The sequence below is a fragment of the Benincasa hispida genome, chromosome 2, assembly GCF_027475165.1.
Source record: "Benincasa hispida cultivar pf3 chromosome 2, pf3_genome.v1.1, whole genome shotgun sequence".
NCBI classification, from domain to species: domain Eukaryota; kingdom Viridiplantae; phylum Streptophyta; class Magnoliopsida; order Cucurbitales; family Cucurbitaceae; genus Benincasa; species Benincasa hispida.
The window spans coordinates 18,789,018-18,812,549 of NC_143479.1; the positions used below are offsets into that span (position 1 = coordinate 18,789,018).

At 33.2% G+C, this 23,532-nt stretch overlaps 2 protein-coding genes and 1 pseudogene across 4 annotated transcripts; 1 reads left to right on the forward strand and 2 right to left on the reverse strand.

The window, feature by feature from the left end:
- The first annotated feature begins 269 nt into the window (after window positions 1-269).
- Window positions 270-2,074, forward strand: LOC120071411 (cinnamoyl-CoA reductase-like SNL6). Of its 2 annotated transcripts, none has more exons than XM_039023682.2 (6): window positions 270-665; window positions 746-903; window positions 993-1,181; window positions 1,319-1,472; window positions 1,553-1,745; window positions 1,879-2,074. In XM_039023682.2, the coding sequence occupies exons 1-6, from the start codon at window positions 548-550 to the stop codon at window positions 1,958-1,960; spliced, it is 894 nt and encodes a 297-aa protein (XP_038879610.1). In that variant the 5' UTR covers window positions 270-547; the 3' UTR covers window positions 1,961-2,074. The 2 variants fall into 2 exon arrangements, with proteins under 2 accessions (XP_038879610.1, XP_038879611.1); XM_039023683.2 differs by having other exon boundaries at window positions 382-665; window positions 755-903.
- A 10,131-nt stretch (window positions 2,075-12,205) lies between these two features.
- On the reverse strand, window positions 12,206-15,780 carry LOC150037704 (uncharacterized; annotated as a pseudogene).
- A 2,174-nt stretch (window positions 15,781-17,954) lies between these two features.
- Window positions 17,955-23,301, reverse strand: LOC150037705 (uncharacterized). Of its 2 annotated transcripts, none has more exons than XM_090311320.1 (15): window positions 22,867-23,301; window positions 22,244-22,474; window positions 22,050-22,135; window positions 21,610-21,710; window positions 21,354-21,476; window positions 21,080-21,149; window positions 20,521-20,607; window positions 20,354-20,419; window positions 20,152-20,244; window positions 19,906-19,962; window positions 19,691-19,819; window positions 19,521-19,611; window positions 19,079-19,167; window positions 18,418-18,611; window positions 17,955-18,253 (listed from the first exon to the last, which is right to left on the reverse strand). In XM_090311320.1, exons 2-15 carry the CDS (start codon window positions 22,458-22,460, stop codon window positions 18,148-18,150), a joined length of 1,509 nt encoding a protein of 502 aa, XP_090167446.1. In that variant the 5' UTR covers window positions 22,461-22,474; window positions 22,867-23,301; the 3' UTR covers window positions 17,955-18,147. The 2 variants fall into 2 exon arrangements, with proteins under 2 accessions (XP_090167446.1, XP_090167445.1); XM_090311319.1 differs by having other exon boundaries at window positions 17,955-18,256.
- Between the last annotated feature and the right edge of the window lie 231 nt (window positions 23,302-23,532).

Sequence of the window (23,532 nt, forward strand, 5' to 3'; positions counted from 1 at the left end):
TAAGCCAAAAAGAGAATCCGTAGACTAAAATAGTGTTCAAATCTATTTAAAAACAATGCAATTACAATCAGAAGCAGGGGTAGGATGTTACATTTTTAAAGAATTGCAAATATAATAAAATATATCAATGATAAACTCTATCATTACTAAACTCATATTAGTGAGATTTCATTACTCAAACTCCTATTAATCAAATGGTCTATAGTGTTAGACTCTAAGAAGAAGATTTAAGTTTTATTATATTTAGAAATTCATTTACATTGTATCCCAAGTAAATAAAGATGTCAATTAAATCCCATTTTTCCACCATGATCATGATTATTAAGATTGCATATTCCAATCTCGGGGTGTACTAAACTTCCCCCCTTGAAAGCATATATCAGCAAACGACAAATTGCATTTCTCCCACTTTCCCCATTTTTCACCATCATTTCATGCCAAACAGTTCACCAAACATCTTCCTTACCTTACTCCCTCTTCTCCATCTCTATAAAATCAGCCCCATTCCACCTAAACACAGTACTACACGAAACAGAGACACCCAAAAATGGATCATACAAAGCCAATTCTTTGCGTTCTTGACGCTTCCTCTTACGTGGGCTTTTGGGTCACCAAAGAATTGCTAAACAAAGGATACCCAGTTCATGCAGCCGTCCAAAACAATGGCAAGTCATCTATCCTCTCTTCTTTTCCACTTCTTAATTCTCTGTCTGTATTTCAAACTTGTGGATTTGATATTTTCCAGGAAAGCCAGAGATTGAGAGGACTATTAGAGAGATGGGTAAAATGAAGAATGGGCTGGTGTTTTTTTCTGTGGATATCATGGACTACCAGAGCATTCTTGTTGCTTTGAAAGGATGCTCTGGTTTGTTCTGCTGTATGGACACTCCCCATGTGTTTGATGTAAGTCCAAAGAGAAATATAAATAAATAAATGAATAGAAAGATGGTCTGGATTTTGTGGGTTATTGTTTTTTTTTGTGTTTTGTACAGGAAAAAATGGTAGATTTGGAAGTTAGAGGGACAATTAATGTTGTGGAGGCTTGTGCTCAGACAGATACTGTTAATAAGATTGTCTTCACTTCTTCCTTAACTGCTGCTGTGTGGAGAGAGAATATCCTCTCTGAGAAAGATGTGGATGAAAGATGTTGGAGTGATAAAGAATTTTGCAGGAAAATGAAGGTTGGGAAATTTCAAATCCCTCTTATTATCTTCATAAAGTTCCTCAAATAACAGATGCCTAATCAATCGATTTCATTGCAAATCAAGCTTTTCCTTTTCAAATCTAATGACCCTTTTTATATTATATCATCTCCCAGTTATGGTACCCTTTAGCAAAGACACTCTCTGAACAAGCTGCTTGGGCTTTAGCAGTGGACCGTAAGCTAAAAATGGTGTCAATTAACGCAGGGCTTGTTCTTGGACCGGCTGTTGCAGAGGAAAATTCAGGGTCAACAATCTCATATCTTAAAGGTAGGAGAAAGTCTTTTAGAAAAGTATTGTACAATTGTGGGAATTCTTTGTTTTGGCTAAGAAAATTTGAGGGGAAACAGGAGCTGCTCAGATGTATGAAAATGGGGTGCTGGCAGTGGTTGATGTGAAATTTTTGGTGGATGTTCATATTCGAGCAATGGAAGATTCGTCCACGGGTGGTCGATATTTCTGCTTTGATCAGATAGTGAATAGTGAGGAAGAAACTGTTAAACTTGCGAATATATTGAGGCCATTGATATCTCTTCCACAAAGGTAAAAGCATTATTAGCCTTTTCAACAACAAAAATAGGCATTTTTTCAGTTTATATTTTGCCATATATTTGCATGTTATTGTTAATTGAAAGTTTGAAACTCAAATTAGGTTAGTTTATTGGTTGGTGAGTAGGTACGAAGTTCAAGGAAGGGAAGCTTTTGCTGAGAGACTCAGAACCAGGAGATTGCACAAATTGATCGAGGGCACGGCTTAATACTAAATTTTAAATTTTAAATAAATAAATACATAAATGGAACTTTTTCTTTTCCCTTTTGGTATGTATCTATTTTAGCCCTTAATTAATGGAAAAACTAATATTTAGCGTGCACGTAAATGGGACAATCACAAGTCATCCATTCGAATATAATTCAATGAATAAGACATTTATTATTATTTAAATTTTGATTATTTAAATTTTCTTAAACTATATGTACATAAAAAAAATCATGATAATTAAAAAATTAAAGAAAATAATGAAATTTTTATCGGAACCTTTGCAATATATATTGGTTGTTGTCATGGGTCAATTTCATCAAATTATATAAATTTTAATAAATGTTGCAATCTTTACTTTAAGCGTGAACAAATGTGGTAATTTTTATATTTTAAATTTAAAACATGGTGCAATTTTTATCTTTTAATAAAGTTTAATTCGAAAAGATTATCATATATATTTAATGCAAATAAATATATGTAGTACGATGAAACTTCAAAGAAAAAGGATAATAACAAAGTGAGTTAAGTTTAGGAGTAATTATCATGCATTCCCTCTCTTTAGGTCAAAGGTTTGGCTTCATTAATTCAATTAATGAACTAAAAAAAACGACATTAGAATTGGATCTCTTTTTTAAAATTGTTCGTATAAAAAAGATTTATTTATCATTAATCTTGTACATTAATCAAAACTAATTTCTGCAAAGCTTTACTTATGGGATCTTTGTATTTAGGTCAATAGTATGTCTTTTAATTAATTAAACTATTATGGAGTTGACAAAAAATTAATGAGTTTTAAGACGGATTTAAAACTTTAACCAATTATTGTGGTTTGTTTTTCTTTTTTATGACAACATTATTATTTGTTATAATACCTACCTAAACCTATAAAAGAAATCTCGAAACTTTTTTTTAGGTAGAAAATGTTTTTCTTCCTCAATAATTAATCATCATATATCCTATCCTTTCATATGCCACATGGTTCATAAATACTAATATTTTTCCATTTGTAGCAATTGTTTTTTTACTTTTCATCCTTCTTTTGTAGTATACACTTCCAGCTAATTGAAGTTAACCGTGTTGTAAATGCCAAAATTTCTTTACCCAAAAACTAATCTTCAAGGGAAAGCCTTTAAATACTTCCCTTCGTCACAGGGTTCTAAATGATATCATATATATATATTTTTTCCTTTGTCACTAATTAAGTTGAGTAAATTATAGTTGAAAATAAAGTACATATTACCATATTGCCTTTTTTTTTTTTTTTTTTTTAATTTTTAATTTTTATTTTCTCATTTAAAAATCAAATGGATAAATGCTTAGACTTCCTAATAAAAATATATTAAATTATTTAGTAATGGAGCAAGGATGATTACGTCACCGTCACGAGTAAAAATTTCCTCCACCCACATCGGCCCCATCCCTATCCCCATTTATATGGTGAGGAAGATTTTTTCCATCCCCACTTGAACTACAATTTTTACTCAAAAAATTAAACGCAATTTGATTTGGAATTTGATTTTGTTTTATGATTTTAGATTTTTAATTTTAGTAATATGTATTTGATAGATAATTTGAATTGTATTTTTAAAAATTATTTTCGAATTGTATGATTTATCTAGATTTTGAACTCTAAATTTTAAAATGGATAATTGTAATGTTAGCATTTTTAAAAAATAATAATCAAATGTAAAATATCATTTTAAAAAATTACAAATATAACAAAGTCTATCCGTGATAGACTTCTATCGTTGATAGACTCCCAAATCTATCCCCGAAAGACTTCTAAACTTCTACCAATAATATGGTCTATGATTGATCAACTATTTAAATTTGGCCATATTTGTAATTTTTTATACTTTGAGTCTAATGTCTATATTTACAACTGTCCCATTTAAAATACAGAATTATATTAAATAAATTTAAAAACATTAGAAATACCATATGTCATGTTATAAACTAAATTTACTTTTTAAAAATTAAAATATAGATTAAAAATTAGAAAAATTATTTCAAATGATAAAACTGTTGAAAATATTTACAACATATAGCAAAATTTTAAAACTATCAATGATAGACGCTGATAGATATAGATAAATTTTTATCAGTGTCTATCAATGTCATTAATAGAAGTCTATCAATGTTTATCAACGTCTATCATTAATAGTTCTAAAATTTTGCAATATTTTGTAAATATTTTTATTTATTTTTCTATATTAAAAAATAGTCCAGTAAATCATATAATATTACAAAATAATAATTATACAATTTTTTAACATGAAATTTGTTCATAAACAAATTAGTAATAATTTATCATCAACTAATATTTAGTGAAAATTTGTAATTAATTTTATGATTTATAAATTAGTATAAACACATTTTAGATAATTATTTAAATTAGAGTCTAATTTCTGAATTTACTACCTAACACGTATCTCAAAACATGAAATAACTTTATTTTTATTGAATCTCTTGTTTTGAGATTTCCTATCAAATAAGTTCTAAATTTCATGTTACCATATTTGTTAAGTTCAAAATTATAAAGTAGAGTTCATATTATGTACTAAAATAAATATAATTCAATTGACATAAAATATGTACTATCTATCAAAACAGTCGAAAATTCAAATCCCGCCCCTCAATCTTCCTTTGTTTTCTAATTGTATTTTATCGTAAAAAAAAAACGTAGAATACCAATTGAGGTGATATATCTGGAAGGCAGGCCACGCACGCAAGAGAGCATCTTGACAATAATAATAATAATAATAATAATAATAATAATAATACATTGTATTTTACTGAAAAAAAATATCGCATACCTCATCATCCACTTTTTTGAATCATCACCTTTATTTATTTGTTTATTTTCTGCAAAATTATCTACATTCGTCTTCCTTGGCTGCAAATCGATCAATCTTCTTCAATAATTTAACATTGTGTACGTATTTTATCAAAAGATAATGAAATTTTAGTATGTTAGCTTACTAATTAAGGCGTTAACTATTTAATTTGAATATAGAAAGTTTCAATTCTGACAAAACATCACTGATTAAAAGAAAAAGATGTTCATATGTTAATATTTCATCAAGTTACCCTGCAAGAATTTGAGTCTGACAGTGAAAGTCGTTGTTATAAGCTGAAAAGGTTGTCGGGAAAGGTTTTCCCAATGGTACGGAAGTTGTCGGCAACAGTGTCGAGAAAGCTTCTTTAGGGAAACCTTCCTCAATGGTATGGAAGTCTTTGTTGGGATTTGTGTCATAATTCTCCCGCAGTCTCATTGTTTTGTAAAGACACGCATTGTTCAATGAATAAAATAAATGTTATTAATTCTGGTAGTTACTTATATCCAATAAACAAAGTTCATTGGTTATCTTATGTGAACTTAAGCATGTATATGTGATATACAAGTGGATCATGTCTTGAGTGATGACCTAAATAGGCCTATAGTATAAGGATTAAGGTGGGATACTTGATCTTGATGACACTACAGATACGACCCGCTTTGTAGAGGTTTGTAAGTGTTGTAAACTACTACAGATGATAGATCCTAACCATTCATGTGGAGACGTGCGAGTGGGGGTGTCCTATACAAAGAGTTTGTATAAGACCTGGACCACGAGATGACTAAACTCTGTATATAACGCCGTTGATACTAGAGACTTACATCTCACCTAAACGACCATAGGTGACACGACCTCAATCCCGAGTGTTTTGAGAACTTCTGCCTTTGAGGACGGTCATTTGATTAGTATGGGTGAGAGTGGCCAGATTGTCAACTCAACATGCCTACCTTTTTGGGGAATTGTCTGATCTGGGAGCTGGGAACTCAAACCACAAGATAGAATTCACTCCTTTCCTGAAGCAGGGATAAGTAGAGAGATTGCTCTTTTAAGGGCTAATTCCGGAGCTTGAACATAGTGGCCACAACTTCTCTTTGGAAGAGAAGACTCAGTCATAGTCATAGTAGGACTATGACTTATGTTCATTAGAGGGATCAGTGGTACTTAAAGAGACAGATGTAACTATAGGGGCATAATGGTTATTGGCCCAGCTGTACTTACGAGCGATCTGTAAAAGGTTGTCGCACTGCTGATTGGTTAAGATGGACACATGATATAACTATGGTAAGGAGAGTTCAGCTGTCGGTCTTTAGTGGAGTACCTGGCAGTTAACGGATGGTAGATCCCATGACTAAAGAGTTTAGTCAATTATTCACATACCGTTGGTGCTTCGAGTTACAGGTCCATAAGGTTCTCTTGGTAGCTCAATGGATTCAGTTGAGGATCAGTTCTTGGTGTTGATTTAAAATGTTCAAATTGACAAGAGGTATTTTGATTATATATGATATAATCGGTTTGATGTATGAAATACATCTAGTGGAGGATTGATGTAAATGAGATTTACATTAAGTACCATAGAATAGAAAAAAAAAAACTATGGTTTATATGTTTCATAAGATGAAATTTTAAAACTATAGGTTACAAATATAGTATGATAAGTTGATTATCATTTATATTTATAATAATATTAATTATTGGATAATTAATTATTTTTCTTTAATAACCAAAGGAGTGGGTGGTTATTGGATTCATGGTAACTGTGAGTTTAAAAGGAAAGTGGTTTTCCTATTTTGAAGAGAATGATTTACAAACGTTGAAGTTTTCGTAAATTTTTTTTGAGTTTTCTCTCTCGCGCAAAAGAAACTCACGTAGTCGTCAAATAAATACGGATTTACTAAAATACGGCTGGACGAGCTAAACAATTGTGCAGTGGCAAGCTAAACGATCGTATAGTATTTACTAAATGATCGCATAGTTTTGTTAGACGATCGTTTTTCCAAAGTAAACGATCATGTAGTGTCTGTAGGCGATAGACCGAGCTAAATGATCGCATTGCTTTTGTTAGACAATTGCATAGCTTTATCTAAACGATTGGGTATCGACCTATACGATAGGTCTCCACCATCTCCCACTTGCCTAGTCGTGTACGTGATCGGTGTTTCCTCCTTCGTTTGCCTCATTCCAAGTCCGAACAGAGTCTACCCTCTGGATTCTCACACCGAGAATACCAAGGTAGCCTTGTTGGTGGTGTCATACTCAACTCGACACCGTCGAGGTTTTTTGAAGGTCGTTTGTGCTGTTGCTGAGGAGTTCGTGACCGAGGCGATCGTTGAGGACGAGTGCGAAGAGTTCGTGTTGTGTTGCGGTCGTGTAGATTGAGCGGTCGTGCGCAAAGGAGCATAGAGACGCATCTTCAAATGTTCGTAGAGTTTCTCCCTTTGTGCATTTGAATTTTTTCATGCTGTAATTTCTGTATGAATTGTATAACCGTTTGTTTGAAGTCGACTGTAAATGTATTGTTCATTCATGATTGTGATTTGGAATTATCTTTCTTCCGCTGCTCATGAAAATCACGAATCAGATTTTCTTGAATTGGTATCAGAGCCAGGTTCTCTGATATTCCAAATTACAGATCTGAATTGAACTCATTTTTCATCCCGGTGGGTTTTCTGCATTTGTGGTTAACTATTTTCTGCATATGTGGTTGCGTTGATGAATGTTTCGGGTTTAAATTGTCTTTTTGTTAAATTTTTTGGTGTTACAAAGTGTTAATTGTAAGGCCCCCTGTGTTTTTGGGCGAAATTAACATCACAATCGAGTCTGTAATTCAAAAGGTTTGAGTTCGTCGAGTCGTTCGTGATGAAGCTTCGGTGCATGGCGATGCGGTTCTCAACGAGGAAGAAGACCAAGCGTTGGTCGGATTGTGTAGCCTCAAGTAAACGATCGTTGAACTATGCAATCGTTTAGTAGTTTTTTCTAGACGATCATGTAGTATCTTCTAAATGATTTACATAGTTAAATCTATTTATTTATTTTCTTTTTTTAGATCTGTTCTTTTTTTTTTTTTTTTTCAAATGTCATATATGTTTGAATCTTACAAATATCAATCAAACTAAACTACGATTGCCAAAATCAAGTAAATGTCTATAATAGATAGTAAATAATATATAGAAAACACGTTTGAATCTACAACCTTAATCCAAGAGTTACTATAACATCCACAATTTCTTAATCCAAAAAAAATATTACATGATAACAATGTACATAGTGGAAGATGCATCTACAACCTTAATCCACAATTCCTAAATCCAAAATAATATTAACATCTCAACCTAAATACGCTTGCCGGGAGATGCATCTTCAACAAAAATCTCCAAATACCTACAAAATATAAATTTAAATAAGTTTAATGCTCAATATACTATATACCAATCTCAAAATAAATATAGAATTTAAAATTCAACTAAGAATATTAATGAATTGAAATAAACCAACTCAAACTTGCATATTTCTATCTCAAACTCAATATAGAACTTAAATCCTAACTTCAATTTAATCATAACTTAAACTTAAACATACTTGTACTTAAATATAATCTCAAACCAAGACATATCAATATTTACTTAAACAAACCAACATAATTAAAAATTAAAAAAACACCCCCCCCCCCCCCCCCCAAAAAAAAAAAAAAAAAAAAAAAAAAATTTCTCAATCCCAGTATACAAACCAACATAATTAAGAATTGAAACAAACCAACACATAACATTTACTTACAAACCAACTTAAACTTAAACTTATTTGTACTTAAAACCAACCAACTCATAACAATTGAAACAAACCAAGACATATCTATATTTATTTAAACAAACAAACATACCTCCCCCACCCCCAAAAAAAATTATTCTCAATTGTAATATACAAACCAACTGAAACACATATCTATACATTTATGTTGTTACCATAACTACAGGATAACAACATATACATAATCTAGTTAGTTTACTACGAAAGTTGAAGAGCTCATACCTTGTTCGATTTATCTTTCATGAGCTGTAAGAGCATAACTTTCATATTCTCCATCTCAGATTGTCTTATGGCGTCCAGTTCGTCCAATCTAGCCAATCTAGCCTTTAAGGATTCTATCTCTTGTTGTTGCTCCTCTATAACTCTTGATGAAGATGCATTGGATGATGATTTATTTTTTTTTTTTCACTTTTTTACCCTTCGGTATCCTACCAAGGCCCACTCTTGTACCCAACACTTGCTCGCATATTTTTTCATCTGATATTCGTTCAGACCCTTCTTGGGTGGAGAATTCTCTCAGCTCAACCATTTGACTCTACATCAATAATTAGGACTAATTATTGTATGACAATTATATATGAATAAAGTTACGTTGAGGGATAAAAACTTATATATGCATCATTCGTAGCCTGGTTAACAAACGAGTTATCACTCTTACAATGTGTTTGTTTAAATAAGTCCACTAGGTCCATTATTTGACCACCGAATCCTTTCTGTAAAATAATTCACGAGATATTAAACATACTTTCTTAGAAATCAAATATAGAAATACTTTTATTTTTACCGTGGATAATCTTATGCATATGAAAAGTCTTAGAACCAACTGTATGAGTGTACTTTAAGGACCGATTCCTTTGATTAGTCTCTGCCACTTTCTAAGAAAATGAGAAATTAAGAGGAAATGAGTAATTGAAATGTAAGTAAACAAAAAAAAAACACAAAAATTATTATTTTCCAGTAGGTGGATTCAAACTTGTTGCATAAAAAGTGTCAATCCTCTATGTCGTCTTTAAATCGATCAGGTGGGTGTGCTCGTGCCTTTTCAGAACTTACATATTTTTTATAGTGTCTGTGTAGTTTCCCCTATACTCTTTGAACAAAATTTTCATCTTTTCATTGATGAAATCATTGACCAGTTTGTTGGACAAGTCTAACACAAAATGGTTATGAATTAAGAAAGAAAAGAAAAACTAATTAGTATGGAAGTCGATGTATATATAATTTGTAAAATATAAAATGATTATCTTACCAATAATCGACTCTTAACAAGCTTTCTTGTTTCTATTGGTACCTCTCTCCATGTTCCATAACGAACGGAAAAAGATTCTCAAACGTTGGTACCAATGGCATTGCTAAACCTTGTTGCATTGTTGTAAATTGGTTTCTCCCATTCAAGGTTGATCTCAATAGGAATTCTCCCAAATTGTTGAACATATTTATCCAAATCAACATTTTGAGAGTATCCGTGTCCAGCCCTAGTAGTCGTACAACCAGACTCTGAAAAAATTATACACTGTTAGTTTAATTAAACATTAGTTTATATAAAAATATGGATCTAAAATAACCTGTATTATCCCTATAACACCCCAAATTTTTATTTTTTTTTATGTAATTTTAGTAATTTTTATTAATTAAGGGCATTTATGGAATTTTTGGACTTTGTAATTGCGTGAATTTAATTATTGACGTTGAAATTATTTAATTTGGAAATTAATGGATTGACGTTGAAATTATTTAATTTGAAAATTAATGGATTGACGTTGAAATTATTTAATTTGGAAATTAATGGATTAACGTTGAAATTATTCAATTTGGAAATTAATGGCAGGAATTAATTTCATTTTGGAAGGAATGAGTGTTTCAATTTAATGGTTTAATTGGAGGGAAGTTATGGAAATTGAATTTTTAATGTCACACAAATTTAATTTGAAATTAATGTCAAGAATTAATTTCATTTTGGAAGGGGGTTATGTCACACAAATTTAATTTGAAATTAATGTCAATAATTAATTTCATTGTGGAAGGAGGTAAGTTAAATTCTTTGTGAATTGAAAATTTTACGGGAGAAAATGATTAAAAGTTGGAAGCAGGGTTTAATTGAAGGAAGAATTTGGAGATTGGAATATTGAGGGTGGTTGTTGCTTAGGCTTCGTTGGAGAATTGAATTCAAAGATTTATTATTGAAGACTGCCAGTTGGATCCATACCTGAATCTAGTATCGAGGTAAATAATCTTACTATTGGAACTGCCTTAGTGCCAGGCAATGATGATTATGATTTATTGAGGATATATTGATAGTTTGATGTTTATGTATGCCTTGCTGACATGAGGGTTTAAAAGATTAGTTGCGCATAGAGATGTTTGAATACTAGTATGATTTGAGTATATTATTGTTATTGGAGATCCTGTTGAATCTGAGGATGATGAGATGCATACGTATGTTATAGAGCTATGATGAAGGAATTCATATGTGTATTATAGAACCATGATGATGAGATGCATACGTATGTTTCATATGTGTATTACAGAACCATGATGATGAGATATATATGTATGTTATGAGACTATGATGACAAGAGGTATATGTACGTTGTAGAATCATGATGATGAGATCTATATGTATGTTATAGAACCATGTTGTGATACTTGTGATGTTGAGATTGTGATAGTGTCCTCACTGATTAGTTAGATGCTCACCAGATATTGTGTTCTCTTTGAGATTTACCAGATATTGTGTTTCCTTCGGGATTCACCAAATTCTGTTTCCTTCGGGATTCACCAGATTCATTGTGTTTCCTTCGGGATTCACCAGATATTGTATTTCCTTCAGGATTCATCAGATTTTGTTTCCTTCGGGATTCACCAGGGGTTGTGTTTCCTTCGAGATTCACCAGAGGTAGTGGGCATACTTAACTACCGTAGGATAAAAATCAGTTTTTTGTATATGTATGTGTCCCATGAAGACTAGAGCAGTTTATATGTTCCACCAGAGGTACGCATCTAGAGGACATAAATGCCTAGCCTGATCCCAGTAGTGGAGTTACTTACTGAGTATTTTATACTCACCCTTTCTCATATTTATGTTTCAGGTAAGGGTAGAGATGCGCCGGTGAATGACAAGAGGAATCCATGAATGAGCCACTGGGGACCATTTTTAATGCTTCCACTCATGTTTTAAGAGTTATTTTATGTTTTAAACTTTCAGTCTTGACATTTGGAATTTATCGTTTGAGATTTTTTTTCAGACATATTTATTTCCATTTATGACTTATGGGTACCCCATTATTTGTTTTCAATATTTGAATTTAATGAAGGACTTTTAAACTTACCATATTTATTTAGCATTTATTTCACCATAAAAGAGGTGTCGTTTGAAGTTCAATGCATGCATGTATTTAGTAACGGACTAACTTGAGTCCTAAAGGGTCAAGTCGTTACAATCCCCCACAAAGGAAGATGCACCAATATGCTCGGACTGTAAATACTCCAGTAGTGCCTCCTCATCAATATGACTTACCATTGTTCTTGTGTAAACAATAATATATATGATATACAACAATATGTAAGTTATGAAATGAAAAATAAAATACATATTTACATGCTTATTCCATATCATTAAGATGTTCATCGAAACTCAAACTTCTATTAGAAGATGATTGTATATCTTCTTCCTCATCATTTATGAAGTCATCATCAACTCGCTGAATTATTCGTTCTTCTACGATTATAGGATCAACATCAACTCTACATAAACTAATATCATTCATTGATTCATTGAATGTACAAGTAATACTATTCACCACTTCTAACAACTCATGTTGGTCATTCTCACGTTCTTCTAGTTCTAGTATGTCCCACACATGCTTTTTTTTGGATTACTTGCACCACTTTCCAATTATTACCATATTTAGGATCGTTGATGTAAAACACTTGTTTGGCTTGACTGGAAAATACAAAAGGCTCGTTAACAAACCAATGACGAGCTATATTATTGATATATACCCCCAAATCCATGTGTACTCTGTTGATCTTTTTAGGGTATGTATCGAACCAAGTACACTTAAACGTAATTACACGTCTTCTCTTGGCATACTGAAAGTCCAATACTTCATTGACAACACCATAGAAATTATGGAGTTCACCTCCACCTTCACTTTCTGAAGGCACCATGATCCTGCTATTTTGCATACTCTGACAATTATCCGCTCAATACTATGATAGCGTACTCCATTAACAATGCATCCATTGTATGAGCGCACTTTTGAACTTGGCCCCATCGCTAGTGAATATATTTCATTGGACATATCTCCATTTTCACGCAATGAAAGAACCTATTAATTCAGTACAACATAATCGATCTTAAAAACTAATGTCACCTGAATTAATTAAATTGAATTTTTTTTTTGTCTTTTAAACCCATACGTACATGAGATTTGAACCAATCAGGAAAGCCTTATTGGTGCCTTCTGTATAAATCATCTTGACTTTGAGCTTCATGTTGAATTAGTCTCAAATATTTCCTTTAAGTAAGAGATGTGTCTCAATTTTATATTTCACATTTTGTATCAAAATAATCAATTACAATAGAATGTTCAAAACTTACGTTCGATAAGATTTAATTTTCATGCAATTGTTCAAGATATACCAATGTGCATTACATTTCTCCCTCACTCTTGGTACTCCTAATGGTCGCACATTTTGTCTGAACATTAAAAATTCACCACATATCTCATCCTCTGAGGTCTATCATCATTTCTTTCATCTCTATTGAACCTTGTCTCAATTCCAGTTATGTACAAAGAACAAAATACCAACGATTCATTCATTATATATGCTTCTGCTATAGAACTCTTAGGATGTGCTTTGTTTCTTACATATTGTTTCAATGTCCATAAGCTTCTTTCCATAGGGTACATCCAGCTATAACTAACTGGACTTGCAACTTTTGTTTCATAGGGCAAATGGATTACTAGGTGCACCATTACATCAAAAAATGCTGGTGGAAATAATTTTTCTAACTTACAAAGTATGATTATAATGTCTCGTTGTAATCGATCCAAATCCCCTATAGATATTATTTTTGCACATAGATCACAGATAAATTTGCATAAACTCAACGACAACAGTGGACACGTCTTTTTTTAAATATTCTCGAACACCAATTGGAAGAAGCCACTGAAGCAGAACATGCGATTCGTGAGTTTTTAGCCCCAGTAGATTTTTATCTTTCTCACTCACACATCTTGATATATTGGATACAAACCCATCAGGGAATTTGATTGATTTCATCCACTTACAGAATACAACCTTATCATTAGTAGTCAATGTGTATGCAACGTGTGGCTTTATAACTTTATCTCCTACCTTTTGTAGGTGTAGTTCTTTCCGTATATTTAGATCTTCTAAATCCAAACGAGCATTAGTTATATCCTTACTTTTTCCCTCAACATTTAATAATGTGCCTACCAAATTATCACAATATTCTTTTCAATATGCATAACATTCAACTTTTGTCTCAATAAAAGTTTTGACCAATATGGAAGTTGGAAAAATATACTCTTTTTATTCCAATTTGAACTTTGTTTCCGTTTTTTTATCACGGTTCTCTGAATGTTGCTAAGCACGGGAAAGTTTAATAAGTTCACCTCTTGTAAGATATCTTCTCTAACCATGTCAACTGGAGGGGGTCCACGTTCCACTTTTCCATCAAATTGTTTGCTTTTGCGCCAACTGTGATTATCTGGAAGATAACATCGATGCCCCATAAAACATTGTCTTCCTTTTATCCTCATTGATGATGTATCCTCTATACAAATAGGGCATGCTTAGTAACCTTTGGTACTCCATCCAGATATGTCACCATACGTAGGGAAGTCGTTAATAGTCCACAATAAGCTTGCATGTAGTTGAAAGTATTCGTTGCTAACACAATCGTACGTATGCACACCATCATTCCATAACTCCTTTAACTCTTCAATCAATGGTTATAAGTAAATATCAATTTCTTTACCAGGAGATTTTGGACCGGGTATAAGAAGGGAAACAATGAAATTTGTCTCTTTCATGCATTTCCAAGGTGACAAATTGTAAGGAATGAGCACCACTGGCCACATACTATATGAAGTACTCATATTCCCGAATGGATTAAATCTATCAGAAGCTAGTCCTAAATGAATATTACGTGGGTCTAAAGCAAACAGAGGAAACTCACGATCAAAATACTTCCACCCTTCAGCATCAGCTGGATGTCGCAACACTCCATTAGTTTCAACACGTTTATCTTTATGCCACCTCATTTTAGGTTTAATATGCTTAGATGCAAACAATTGCTTCAATCTTGGTATTAAAGGAAAATGTTGTAAAATTTTATGTGGAAATTTTTTACTTTTTCCAGATTCAACTTTGTATCGAGATTCACGGATTCACCACATACTGGACACTATTGCAAATCAACAAATTCTTTCCAATATAGGATGCAATCGTATTTGCAAGCATGAATACACTCATAACGTAGTCCTAAGTCATGTAATTTTATTTTAGCTTCATAAAATGAACTAGGTATAGATGCTCCAACGGAAAATGCTTCTTTTAACAATTCAAGTAACAAATCAAACGACTTGTTAGTCCAACTACTAAGAACCTTAATATGCATCAACTTCACCAAGAACAACAATGAAGAGAAGTTTGTACAACTAAGGTACAACTGGTTACGTGCTTCATTCATTAAGTCTTCAAATAAGCTTGTATTGTTATCTTTTTCTTCGGCATTGGTGTGCATCTCATCCTCGTTTTCTTTTTCATTTACATCAGCAATTGGATACTGTAGATCATTTATAATATTCAAAATTTCATTTTCTTCATCTATAACATTCATCTCTGTCGTACTTAATCCATCATCATGTGTCGATTGAGATGTGTGACTCTCATATCCCCTAGACAAGTCGACTGGGTCTCCATGATATACCCATTGATGATAAGATGGAGAAATTCCATTAATGAATAAATGTCGTTCAACTCCATCTATTGGCTCCCACCTAGCATTCATACATTTTATGCATGAACATCTTGTTTTTTCCAACTTATTAACATGAATTTTTGTAACATCAATGAATCGATATACTCCTTCTGCATACTCAGTTGATAACTTGTTCCTAATCTTAATCCACTCTTTATCCATTCTTAATAATATATGCGATAAGTTGAACCTGTATGATTTAGACAATTAGTTATATTAGAATATATAGTTCCAATTTCTAACTTTTAATTTCATTTGATTTACTTCTTTTTTGTGTTTTTTTTTTGGTGAATTTACGAAATCATCCTTGAAAATAAAGTTTTGGATTGACAATCCCTTGTAATCCAATCAAACACTCTATCGAATTTAGTGGTGACAGAAGCTAGAGATTAGACTCTATCACACATTATCACCCTAAGTTAATACTATAAGCATGAGTAAAATCACATTTACCAATCATAACAATCACAAATTAACATTTATTACTATCACAACTAAAAACAAAACAACTCCCTATCCTTTTAAACATGGGTAGAATCACATTTACCAATCATAAATTATGTACTAACACAATAACAAAAATTTCAAATTTCTTAAACATAAGGATTTTTTTTTTCAAAAACTTAAACATATAAACATAAAGAAAGTTCCTATAGTCACAAACATGCTATTTATATAATCTTGAACTAAATCAAAATGATCGTTAACAAAGTTCTAGTTACACACAATAAGTTCTAAATCAAACTTCACCTACATAAATATACTTTAAATCACAGTTTAATCACATAAATATTCTTACACTTTAAACATACAATACACTCAAAATCAAATATTAAACTTCAAAAGGCTAAATAACAAAGTTCTAGTTCTCCAATAATAAACTATAAATCAAATTTTAATCATATAACCTCCCTAATCATACTTTGGACATACAACAAATTAAGAATCACACTTTCATCTAACAATAAGCTCCAAATAAAACCTAAATCGTATAATTAGACTCAAAATAACACAAATATTTCTCAATAATAAAGTCTAAGTTAAAAAACCATAATAGAAAATCTTACATACCTCCAAATGCTCGACTAGACAGAAGAGAAGAGAGCACGGCGACTAGACAGAAGAAAGAGCATGACAACCACAGCGACTGGACAGAAGAGATCGATCGGATAGCGTGCGGACAAACGAAGGACGAACGAACGAAGACAACTGTTCAGATGAAGGAGAATAAGAAATCGGAGCGTGCGGACGAATGAAGGAGAAGAAAAAATTGGGAAGATGAAACAACGAGCTCGAGGGGGAAATTTATATCAAGCTTTTCCCGACGGTCGTCTGCTAGACCATCGGGATAAAGTTCATAACTGTCGACGGTCGCATAGTTACCATCGACAGAACTGAGAACTCCCAACGGTGTTATGACACAGCTGTCGGCCAAAGTTCCCGAAGTTCCCAAAATAATCTTTTTATATTTATATTAGAACTTTGAATGTCTGACGGTTGACTGAAAACTGTCGGCTTAAGTCTCCAAGCTCGACGGTTAAACAAGGATCGTCGGGATAAAGTTAATAATTGCTGACGGTCACCCCTTACCATCGGCCGAACTTAGAACTCCCAACGAGAATACCGTCGGCCAAAGTTCCCCAAATTCCCATAAAAATCTTTTTATATTTATATTAGAACTTAGAATGCCCGACGGTTACACGAAACCGTCAGACGTAATTACAAATTCCAATAAATGTTTTTTTATATACTACCACCTCCCTGACGATTGTTCAACCACCATCGGGCGAAAATAAGAACTCCCGGCGGTGTTCGCAGACCGTCGAGGCAAGCTTGGAATGGCTGACAATCATCAATAACGGTCGGGTGAATTCACACAACCCCGACGGTTAAATGCAAATCGTTGGGCTAACTTTACAAATTTCAATACATATTTTTTTATATTCCATATCCCACCCGACGATTGTTCGTCAGACAAAATAAAACGTTCGACGGTTAAAAATAATCGTCGGACAAAAGTCCAATAAGCCCGACGGTTTGTTAGTAGACCATCGAGAGTAGTTGAACGTTCGACTGTTTGTTAGTAGACTGTTGAGAAATCGTTTGATCCCAACCCGTTATTCGCACTATCGGGATATGTTGAATCTGCCGATGCTTTTTTGTGTGTCGGAAGAAATGTCATTAGAAATAACCAAAATTCTTGTAGTGTTAGGCTATAATTATCCTTTTAAGTCGTATGTTATATTAATCTTCGTCCAAATAACAAACTATAATGTTTTGAGTCAAGAATTCGAGTAGGTGTTGTTATATCAACCTTCATATTTACACAATTCTCATAATAAAATGTCCCATCTCTTCAATCTGAATTCTAATATGTGGGTAACAATTGTTAGTTTGTATAAAAAGAAAAGTTTCAATTTACATATCATTATTTCTCATCACTAAAATATATAATTTTAGTAAGTTAAAATAGTGAAATGCAGTAACAAAAATGATATGTGATTAATCTGGAAGCTGCAGAAATAGAAATTATGGTTGCAAAGCATCCTGATTGTCACCGTCTTCCCAGTTTCGCTTCTCCGCTACGAGTTCCGCATGTTGTTCCAGGTATTCTTTGCTGTTTATCTCTGTTAATCTACTTAAAAAAATGACATCAATATTAGCAGCTGAATATGAATATACATGTGGATACTAAAAGGAATTATATACACGTCATGTATGTCTGACTTCACATTTAATCAATTAAGGGAAGAGAGATCTGAAATGTCCAAGTCCAAATATACTTGGAGGATGCCTTACCTACTAATTGTCCGGTCTTTGGCGAAACCCAATTCATTGTCCACACAGAGATCTGAAATGTCATTTTTCCTCGATCGCGTCGAGGTTCTAGGTGCAATTTGTTGAGCGTCAGAGATGGTTACAATCTTTTCGAAAAGTTCATGAGGACTCCCCTCAGCTGTACATAGTAGTCTGGCTTTATTTTCATACATCACCTGTCATCACACAAGGAAAGCTTGAGAAAGAACCAAAATCACATGCTAATCAAATTCTAAAATTCTTCAGAACAGTTTGAATTCTTTCCATCCAAGGGGATGGGTCAAGTTTATCTTTCTGATAGCGAAACATGACATCTTTTTTCCTCATTGCCCTATTTTCTGAGACTATCATGTCGAATCCAAAACCTTCTTATTGAAGAACATGCCTTTTATGAGGTCAACCAATCATGAGAATAAGTTCTTATTGGTATCACACTGCCCAACCGCTAGACCCGTCGTTTTCTAATATATTTGACGAAGTAGTGGTATATGCCTTAAATAAACAAACATAGCACATGGAAGGAGTGGCATTGTAGGTCATCAAACAAATGGATAAGTATTGGTTGAAGTCACAAAAGAAACAAACTTCTACGTAAAGTGAGGTTATTGAAGTTAAAAGCATCCAAATATGAAGTCAGACATACATCAACCAAAGTGACGAAACGATATGCTGCTGTTCTGTTGTGGAGTCCAAATATTGGGATACCTTCCAAAGCCAGGGTATGGAATTTTTCTGTGAAGGAAGACAGCAAATTCTTAAAAATAAATCCAACAAGCAAGTTAGACTAAAAATTTAGCACAATAAAAGTATACGACAACTCTACGAGTGATTCTAGAAATTTGACTAACTAAAGGAGTTCCGATCCAAAATATCAGGCTAATAGAAGGAAAACCTAACATGTATTCACTATTAGTGGTACCTACGAATAAGATAAACCCATCTCATCAAACTAGCTATTATCACAATCGGATCTTAAATTGCACTTCATTTTCACAGCTAAATTTCTGGAGCTTTGAAAATACTATTCGCATTCCTAATATTACTATCCAATATGAACACAAATGTCATCTTGAATGATCACTTACTAAACAACCCGAAGTAATCTGCAGCTCCTAGAGGTTTGTCACAGAGTTCCTCAAAAGGGAAATACGCACATCCATTTGCTCCTGATGGGACCTAAAAGTAGTGAAAATTGCTAAACAACAATATTGAAGGAAATAAGTTACTCAAATCATCAAAGAAACTGAATGCTTACTTGCAGAACCCTGCCCATCACAACCTCCACCTTTTGTGAACCAGCTATACTTTTACCAATCAATTGTTGAAACTTCTGCTTAAGAAAGCTTGATGAGTCCTTTCCAACAAAGTAGAACCCTCGCTCTGCCTGCAGTCAAGAGTAGGTATAAAATATATAATCATTCAGAACTTTTTACTCAAAAAGCTACTTCTGTGTGGAATTAGAATCATTACCGAAGTCAATTTCCGATAGTCAGTTGCTGAACCGATTTCATGACTCACACACCTTTCCTACATCATGAGACCTTCCAAATTAATGAGTGGAAAAATCATAAATGACTGAGCTTAAATCGACTAAATTGGCACTGGATTCAGATTACTATTGTAAGAATGGGTGGCTTAATTCAAGTGTGTTCCTGACGTTTATATTGTTGAACGAAAAGTTAAAACTGACTGAAATTTTACTGTCCACAAATGTACCTTCAATGTCGAAATGAAGGGCAGGAAAAGATCTCTCTGTAATCCACCTTCATACAGTTTATCTGGAGCACGATTTGATGTTGCAACCAGGATCTACATTTCCCTCGATCAGATACAAACAATCTCTAAGTTATGTCTGAAACCAAACACAACATCTTATGATGGAATATTAAAAAAAAAAACTGTAGAAGTAAATACTTACAACGCCGTTGCTAAAAAGATGTCCAAACAGACGATTTAGTATCAATGCATCAGCGACATCTGTCACCTATGAAAAACACAATACCAAGAAAATTTACTAATGTTACCAAGTGCAAGGCCAAAAGTTATGATATACAAACAAAAGAAATGCAGTTGAACAAAGAGTACCATAAATTCATCTAGGCATAATAAAATTGCCTCATCTGAAATCTCTCCTGCAACGACTTCAAGTGGATCAGCAACACCCTTGTGCCGCTGTCAAAATAAGCATTCAAGCCAGATGCTTATTTAGTATATCCACATTCCACACAATTAGGCAAACTATTAGTTTATCAAAAGATAATACCCAACAAGTTGAAAGATTGATGTGATTACCTTCAACCAGGAGACAGACTGAGCAGAAAAGTAGGCTAAACAGAAATATATTTGGTTTCCAAATTGTAAAACTCAGATGACTCAATAACTCTAACTTCAATGGTTTTTCAATTACAAATTAAGAAAACTAAGAAATAACTCTATTTTCAATGGTTTTTCCATTATAAATTACGCACACTGAGCAATAGGTCACCATCGAGGGAACCAAAAGAAAAAAACAGGGCATTAGAAACTAGGAGATTTCAGAGAACATAAGACATTCCACTTCAACTAGGCATCATAGTCTCAGTGTCAATACTGGAGATTTCATTTTAAAGCATTCACCACTAATGAAGAAAATAGTAAACCTTACCTGCAAACGACTATGAACGTTCAACATGAAGTCATGAAAATGGATCCTCTTTTTCCTCCAATTGCTGGGTCTATGAGAAGAGAGTAAGTCTAAGATAAGGAGCTAGTAAGAGAAGACAGACAATGGATAGCATAAATAGACTAAACTATATCCCAAAACAAACTTATAATAGTTGGTTATCATTTGAATTTGTCGAACCATTAGTCAACATAGAGGCAGGAAAACAAAGAGGTTGGAGAACATTCAAGTCAATTCATGAGTTCAACAAACTTACAACTGATCAAAAAACAAGTCCATCAACATAGTTTTTCCAGTGCCTACTCCTCCATAGAGATATAGACCTTTAACTGGAGAGTATGATGAGTGAGGAATGAAGCGAGACCATAACCACCTACTCCTGCCATAGACAAGAAAAAGCAAGAAAAAGAAGATTAATAATAAGAAAAATCTAGTGTAAACAAAAACTAAGTGATTAAATAAGTTTGAATAATCTCTATACAAGCACTATATCTACATGATGGAAGAACTACCTTCCTGATTTTTCTGATACTGCATATCTATCCAACCGGCATGCTTGAGCTGAATTAACAAGTTCATCGTAGAGTCTCTGAAGTTCCCTCAAGGTTCCTACCTGCAACAGGACTATGAGAATTAGTTTCAACAGGTTTAAAGCAGATAGATAGACATGTAATTTATCAACAAAAACATAGTTTCAAATCAAAATCAAATAACATTAATATTAAGCCAACATTAGCTTTGACAAAGATGTAGTGCTAAAATTTTACATATTTTTATTTATTCCTGTTTGTGCTGATCAGCCATTTTAGTTCTTAAAAGCTAGGCAGAGGCAGAAGGTAAAAATCTGAAAATAAAGCTTCCAAAAGTGAATTATTATGAACTATTCCATATATAATTCACTTTCATCTCTAAATATAAACAATGAAGATGCAGGGGAAACTGGTGGCCTTACCTGACAACTATCACCATCCACAAGCTCACCAGCAGCAATTCTTCGTTCATACTCAACGAGTGGCCCTGCCACCTTGTAATCTGCAACTGAACCCCCAAAATCCAAATTAAAAACAGAAGTATCCAGTTTCACTCATACAACTCAAAATGCTAGGTTATATTAATGGGAACGGACAGGGGGAGAGAGATATAAACCTCCATTAGAAAGCTTAGCTGCGTCAACTGACAGAGTTCTTAAGTTTATATATTTTGGGGTTCTGTATCTATCTGGTTTGACAATAAAAAGAGACCCGGAATTGGTATGAATCAGTTGCCTTTGCCTTTGCCCTCGTCGAAGAACATCCGTATGATTGCGTGTTTTTTGAGAAAAAGCTGATCGGAGGTGACGAGCATACCGATTTACGCCTCTCATTTTTTGACAGGACCCTGAAAGACCAAAACCCAATAAACAGCCACACACGAAAAGAGGCAGGCGCAAAGTGGTTCAAAAATCAACGCCTTCTACATGCGACTAATAGAAGAAGAATATGCTGCCAATTCGTGGAGAAAACAGAAATCGATGAATTGAGATCAATCAAGAGGCAACTAACCAAAACATGGGAATCACTTTGTCAAAAGTAGACCAAATAATAAAACGAACAGAAAGAGAATTCCTATTTTAACTAAAAGAAGAAAAAAGAGAGCGTACATATGTCCACGGAATCAAATACAGAGATAATGCTTAATTGGGTGGATTTCAATTGATGAAAAAGAAAAACCCTGCAAAACATGCAGAACACAGGAAACTAAAATCGAATCGTCGAAACAATAAGACGAACCTGGATTCAAAAAACCCAGAAATCTCGGCCGACCCACGAGACAGAAACCGATCGTTTAGCACAAGAATGGTAAGGTTATTATGTTGCGGGAAAAAGGCAGGGAAGAAGAGGAATGCAAGACTTTGGGGCTTTAATGGCGAATTCGCGATGCAGGCTACAAATTTGCAGGGACCTTTAATCTGCGCTGGATGAAGAATCGCAGCTTAAAAAAAGTTTCAGAGAAAAAGAGAGACAACTCCAAGTTTTTATGAAGTTATAGCGTGATTTGCCTTTTTACATGGACATGGAGATGTACTTAATGCTCCTAAATTGAGATTAATATATTTACAGCAATTATTTGTTCGAGAAGGGTAAATAAATAGTTATAAAGAGAGAGATAAAAGCAACAACAAGCTGACATACACCGACGTGGATGCCCAATCACAATCCCGCTTCTCTCTTCTTTTTCCTTTTCCTCTTAAGTTATACCTAATCTCATATTTCCCTTCCGTAAAAAATTAATAAAATTTACTTTTTTAAGAAAAAATAAAAAATTATTAGGTATTGTCGTATTTTCTTAAATTTATAAGAAAAAAATTGTCTTTTTTTTTAAAATCTATAATCTACATTATTTTTATCAACCTTTTATCTTGACAAACAATGAAAACTTTCAGATCTTATTGTACT

Coding starts and splice junctions, on each gene's coding strand:
- LOC120071411 (XM_039023682.2), top strand. CDS start 548: ATGGATCATACAAAGCCAATTCTTTGCGTTCTTGACGCTTCCTCTTAC. Junction 666..745: donor TGCAGCCGTCCAAAACAATG/GCAAGTCATCTA, acceptor GATATTTTCCAG/GAAAGCCAGAGATTGAGAGG. Junction 1,182..1,318: donor AATTTTGCAGGAAAATGAAG/GTTGGGAAATTT, acceptor ATCATCTCCCAG/TTATGGTACCCTTTAGCAAA.
- LOC150037705 (XM_090311319.1), bottom strand. CDS start 22,460: ATGAGAGGCGTAAATCGGTATGCTCGTCACCTCCGATCAGCTTTTTCT. Junction 19,820..19,905: donor ACTATCGGAAATTGACTTCG/GTAATGATTCTA, acceptor TCTTGACTGCAG/GCAGAGCGAGGGTTCTACTT. Junction 18,257..18,417: donor AAAGACCGGACAATTAGTAG/GTAAGGCATCCT, acceptor CATTTTTTTAAG/TAGATTAACAGAGATAAACA.